Source organism: Convolutriloba macropyga, chromosome 8 (assembly GCF_964194025.1).
Source record: "Convolutriloba macropyga chromosome 8, txConMacr16.3, whole genome shotgun sequence".
Classification (NCBI taxonomy): Eukaryota; Metazoa; Xenacoelomorpha; order Acoela; family Convolutidae; genus Convolutriloba; species Convolutriloba macropyga.
In genome coordinates, this window is record NC_134475.1 from 57,394,809 (window position 1) to 57,401,291 (window position 6,483).

The 6,483-nt window shown below is 40.6% G+C and overlaps 2 protein-coding genes across 2 annotated transcripts in view; one reads left to right on the forward strand and one right to left on the reverse strand.

The window, feature by feature from the left end:
* LOC142345122 (uncharacterized) overlaps nucleotides 1-277 on the reverse strand; it is a 35,954-nt gene extending 35,677 nt beyond the window's left edge. Inside the window, exon 1 of the mRNA XM_075397209.1 lies at nucleotides 1-277. This exon is cut by the window's left edge and continues 86 nt beyond it. Coding sequence (XP_075253324.1) covers nucleotides 1-190 — 190 coding nt within the window. The 5' untranslated portion in view covers nucleotides 191-277.
* A 2,386-nt stretch (nucleotides 278-2,663) lies between these two features.
* On the forward strand, nucleotides 2,664-3,980 carry LOC142345123 (uncharacterized). The gene has a single exon (XM_075397210.1). It carries the CDS (start codon nucleotides 2,664-2,666, stop codon nucleotides 3,978-3,980), a length of 1,317 nt encoding a protein of 438 aa, XP_075253325.1.
* The last annotated feature ends 2,503 nt before the right edge of the window (nucleotides 3,981-6,483 follow it).

The window sequence follows — 6,483 nt, forward strand, 5'->3', positions numbered from 1 at the left end:
AGTGACCGAGGCCGGGACTCCTCCTAAGACAAGATCCTAAATAGTGACCAAAGGACCCTCCATTCAGAACAATTTTTGCTGCTTCGAAAGACAACTTGACCTTATTGCAATGCCACGTATAATAGTTGACACAATGGGTTACCATGACAACCATTGAAAAAATGCCTGTAATTATTACCCAAACGCCCATAGTTTAATACAATGAAACCGGTATTCAATTGTAATAAACTTAAATGTTCGATCTATAAAGAGAGATCAATTAATTGGATAGAAGGGAATAAAGTAATTGCATCTTACAGATTTAAAAGATATCAGAATCAAAATTCACCGCTGGTTTTTAATTGCTCATTGTTTGTTCACCTGTTTCAATTATCCCGCTTAATTTTTCAAACTGCCGATTGTGAATGAATCCACTGGGGTGCTTAAAAAGATATTTACAGGTGGTAATACGTATAACATTTATGGCAGTTTCTTACAAATTAATCAATGAAAATGCCCAGAAGAAACATATTTTCGGTTAAATAAATGGCATGACCTTACAATGACAATTATCGAGGAGAGTTTTATAGAGTAAAAGCGTTTGAGGGTCATATATGGTAATAGAATAATATTCTAAGTTGCCCAATCCCCCGTGGTACAAGAGTAGTAATCGTAGGAGCCCTCTTACCAGAATTTTTGTCTCAAGATATTTTGTAGGATCTTGCCGGATTAAAATTCTTTCTGCTCAGGTTTACCAGATGAATCATTTTAATGAGAATCTTTGACGTGAATTTTCAACCTCGTAGTATTTTATAAATAATGAATCTGTCTGACAGGTAATTTAATCTTACATAAGTCTAAATAAGACCTCTCAGTAAGGCGCACAGTGTGGTCATGTGATTGTTGAAACTTATTGACAATGCAGTCATAAAATGGATACAGAAATTCTTGTTTTTCCAAAAATCTCTTAAAATTTCTTCATTTGAATTTCTTTGTAAGCATTTCTCACAGATCATTGTGCAAAAAAAAGATGATGGTGGTGTTCAACACATGCAATAAGAATACATGATTTTGAGAGAAAACTTTTTTAATGAATGAAACCACATCAATGTTTGTTCAAGGTCAAAAGAACTTTCAAGGTCTCAACATAATTGTAACCAAGAATCACCACGTGCCCTAACAAAGTCACAAGAATTGTAACTTTCACAACGACAAGTTTGTTTCCGTTTGGATTCAAAAAGCTTTACATAAGCGAAAAAAGCGTTGAAGCAGAGCTTCAATAGTAATCGAATATATCGAAATGAACTTGTCTTCATTGCTGGTCCGCCAAACAAAATCATAGGATATACCTTAGAATTAGAGTGAGCAAGCGCACAAGGGTTAGGAACAGCTCACATTAGACATTAGATTCTCTATCGGGGGAGTTACATAAGACTAAGATTGGCTAAGTTGGGGTATCAAAAATAAGCTAACCACAAAAAAGCGGACAACCAATAGATAACCATCCCCCCTCAGTTCATTTAAGTTGATTAACTTAAATTTACTGACAGGTTGAATAACCTGGGTCCCGGAACAAGAGTTATCTAGTGGGGGAACAAATATATGCCAAGTGTTTTTTGAGCCATTTTTTTTAAACCAAGGGGTTCGAAACTGTCAAACTAGGTATCATTAATCGTCCCCTCTGCGGTTCTAAGACTAAGTGTAACGTTTTTTGCGTGTTTTTTGGTTGTCTTATTGGTCGGCGGGACAGATAGTCGGGATCTTTTGGGTTTTTCTTTTGTTTACATCTAGCAGCAACCACGCGAATCAAAGACAGCCAAACCAAAGACCGACACAGCAAAGACAAAGACACAGCAAAGACCAACACAGCAAAGACAGACACACAGCAAAGACCAACACAGCAAAGGCAGCGAGACAGCAAAGAAAAAGCAACCAATTAATCACCAAAGCCACAGACAAACAACAAAGCACCAAATAAAAGTCTTCAACAATGACAGAAAATCTCGAGAGATTGAAAAAGTCAAGAACATCCCACCGCACCGTTGCAACCAGATTAAACAACGAAGCCAAAACAATTACCGATAGACCTGGACAAAATGTCGGCGAAGAGGAGCTCATACGACTTGCACAAATCTCGCCATTGTTGACGAAAAAAACAGTTGTACCTGTCAGACATGAATCAGAAAGTTCAAAACCTGATTGATGACACCGACAGACTCGACGAAGAAATCGAAGAATCGGAAGATTACGACGACAAGATAGGACAACATGTTGACCTAATCAACCGCTTTGTCATGTACAAAAGAACCCCAGCCACAAATTCAACACCACAATTAGCAACTTGACCAGCCATCACCAAGGTGAAACTGCCCAAGCTGGAATTGCCAACATTTTGTGGAGACTACAAGGATTGGACGTCCTTCTTCGACCAGTTCAATGGAGCAGTGACAAGCAACAGCCAGATAACAGACAGTTAAAAGTTGCAGTATCTAAAAACATCAGTGAAAGGAGATGCCGCAAAGCTTTTGACCTCTCTCCAAATCACAGACGCAATCTTCAGTACTGCATGCGACATCCTGAGGAACAGATACGACAACAAACGTCTGATTTTACGAGCCCATGTTCACGCAATAATTTCACAGAAAACGGTAACTAAAGAAAAAATAAAGGCACTTCGAAATCTCATGGAGACAGTGGAAGAACACAGATTGGCGCTCAGCAATCTTGGACAGCCCGTGGACGATCAGGACATCTTTTTTGTGTACCTCATTGCAGAGAAATTGCCCGCCGAAACGAGAAAATGTTCATCACCAGGAAAAAATCCCCAACGCTATCTTGATATGAAAAACTTCATGGAAGAAAGAACACGCGCCACACAGCAGTCAGCATCAGCCATCGACAAGAAGCTCACAAGCAGCCCACAACTTCGAAGATTCCATTCACATATAGCCACATCAGTGACTACAACGTGTGAATGTTGCGACGAAAACCACAAAATTTATCAATGCCAAAATTTCAAAGCACTTTCAGTACAGGGCCGAGCTAAGTTGATCAAGACCAAAGGAATTTGCTTCAACTGCCTGCGCTCTGGACATCGATGTGAACAATGCAACGGTTCAACTTGTAAGAAATGCAAACGAAAGCACAACAGTCTTTTGCATTTGGAAGCCAATAACAACTCGAAGACAGCTTCAACAGCGCCAACGGTTACAACTAGCAGTACGTCACCAAAAGAAGCAAGTAATGAAGCATCAAAAACAGTCAACAAAAGAAAAGAAAAATTTACAGCCGCAGCACAGTCGCAGAACGAAGAAGATAAAAAGGAAATAATTCTTCCCACCTCAATCTTTTCAGTTGACAACAACGGAAAAACAACTGTTATCACAGCCATTCTAGACTCAGGATCCCAAAGCAACCTCATCACGGAAGATGAAGTACAACGCCTTATATTGAGAAAAGAGAAAGCCAAGGGAAGTGTTCTTAAACTCGGAGATCAAGAAGTCAACAACATCAAAGGATCAGTAAACTTGATTCTGAAAACGAAAGCTGAAGACTTCATCAGCATCAGAGCAACTGTCTTAGCAAAATTGACCAGCAATCTGCCTTCGCATCAAGTAAAAGTCAGCAGTTGGACAAAACTTCAGGACCTCAATCTTGCGGTCCCAAATTTCAATCAGCCATCCACCGTAGACTTAATAATTGGAGCAGGACACTATGAAGAGTTGATGATTGGAGACAACAGAATCAAAGAGCCTCAAAAACCAATTACCTACCACCTATCAAGTTTTGGTTGGCTCGTGATTGGGCGTGAGAGCCAACTTGAAAAAAAGAGCACTCAACTTCAGTCTTTTTTAATTTATTCTGAACCAGAAGATTTACAGCGATTCTGGGATATTGAAGAGATTCCGACAGCAACACAGTGGACATCAGAAGCACAGAAATGCAAAAATCACTTCAAAAGTACCACCCCAAGCAACTCCAGACGCCAAACCCCTGGCTGACTCGTACCACGCGAAAACAAGGCTACGGAGCCTCATCTTCTGACTGGAGAAACAAACAGATTTATACAACAGATATCGTCAGTTCATTCAGGAATTCATTCAACTTGGACACATGGAAGAAGTTCCCAGAAATAAAATTCATATGCCCGCAACAAACTGTTTCTACTTGCCACATCATTGTGTCATCAAAGACGTCAGCATCACAACCAAACTCAGAGTCGTATTCGATGCCTCAGCTAAGTCAGCCAGCGGAGTATCTTTAAACGACCGTCTCGTGGTTGGACCTCAACTTCAAAAGGATCTTGGAATTCTGATTCGTTTTCGGTTTCATCAAGTCGCACTTTCTGCCGACATTGCCAAGATGTACCGACAAGTTCAACTTGACGACGAAGACCAGGATTTTCATGCTTGATAAGACAGGGTTTATTGGAAAAATCCAAATGACACAGAACTGAAAACATACAGAATGACAAGAGTGACCTATGGAATACCATCATCTTCTTACCACTCAATTAGACCTCTCAAAGCCTTAGCAGACAGTTGCGCCAACAGCAACCTCCGCCTTGCGATCAATAACGACATGCATGTCGAGGATTAGCTAACAGGAGTCTCAGATGTTGAGCACGCCACTCAATTGCAGGACCAAATCATCGCAACTTGAAAACAGCTTGTTTTGATATACAAAAATGGACATCAAGTGTTTCGTCACTTGTTGAGTGATTGCCTTCCAGTTTTAGCGAAAGTTCAGACGAAATGATAATCAACAGCAACGACTACACAGTCAAAACCCTTGGAATAAAGTGGAGACTTATTCCAGATCATTTCACCTTCACAGCTTGTCTGGACAAAGATTTTCCCAACACAAAGAGGAAAATATTATCGGAAGTAACAAAGTTGTTTGACCCACTCGGATGGTTGTCATCAACAACAATTCAGTTGAAATCTTTCTTGCAAATTCTTTGGATGGACAAGTTGACTTGGGACGAAACCCTATCGTTAAACATCCTAGAACAATACGGAAGATTTCGACATCCACTCAGAGAACTGGAAAAGATAAAACTTGAACGACGAGTTTTTGCAGCAACTTTTTCGTCATCTTTGGAGCTTCATGTGTATTGTGACGCCTCAACTACAGCGTATGCCGCAGTTGTCTACGTGCGAGAACAAATGGACGACCGAGTGCACACACAAATGCTAACACGCGTTTCCCCAATCAAAACTTTGTGTCCCACGTTTAGAACTCTGTGGAGCACTTCAATTGTCTCAAGCAGTGAAGGAAGCCATCAATGACAGCCGTTTTCCCAATCCAAAAGTCTTTGCTTGGACCGATTCACAAGTGACCCTCACCTGGATTAAAGTTATCCCTAGAAAATAGAAGATTTTCGTTGCTAACCGAGTTGCCAAGATACAGAGCATCATTCCTTCAGAAAATTAGAAGTTAGTACCACCAGAAGACAATCCAGCTGATTGCGCATCACGAGGAGTTTCAGCCGAAAAACTTCTTAATCACCAATTTTGGTGGAAAGGACCCAAATGGTTGCGTCAAGACGAACAGTTTTGGCCTTCATTGGATGTTAGACCACTCTGTAACGCCTCAAATAACGCTTTAGCCGAATTAAACTCATGAGCCCAACTATCTCTAGTAATGCAGCATCAGCAGCAATACAAAAGAATCTTAGATATTATCAGCAGACAGTCGTCAATGTATCGACTTGTAGGAGTCTTCGCTTACGTCAAACTATTCACTCAACGACTACAATCAAGAATAAAGAGAAGGTCAAGCAACAATCACAGTCAGTCGCTACCTGAAATTGATCATTAAAATAAGTATCAACAATCAAAACCAAAAGCAGTTTCCGACAGAGGAATCTTTAATTAAAGCCTTTTGACTACGAAGAAGATCATCAGCATCTACAACACAAGATGAAACCCCGAGACCAATCTTTAAACAATTTCACAGAAAAAATATTCGTAACCAACCAGCAGGAAAAACCCATGTGCAGATTCGTGGTTCTCCAGCAACAATCAGGACGCACCTCATCTGCAGAATATCTGCTATCGAAACGATTCCCAACAACCACAGCCCCTTCTTCTGAGCAACCATAAAGACCAATCCCTACAGCCAAACATTCATCACCGCAGTCAAGAAGCAGAAGATTTGTGCCCGCAGCCCCCTCTCCCTGTCGGGCACACAGAGTCAAAGGCAGAGCAATCTATGCAATGTTTGAATAGACTTCAGCAAACAACCACTGAAATCCAGTGAACACCGACAGACTTGGTTCCACCATCCAGCAATTTTCCTTCAACACCAGACGATCATCATGAATTGTACAGCATTCTTAACCCAAATAAACAGCTTCCGCTCTTCAATGAAAAAAAGTCTAAAAGAAGGGCAACAAAAACAATACGATTCAATGCAACACAAATCACAGAACGAATCCATTTATGAGCTAAAGACGGATTTATCAGCAAGTCTTTCATCGCCGCCAACAAGCCTTCTATC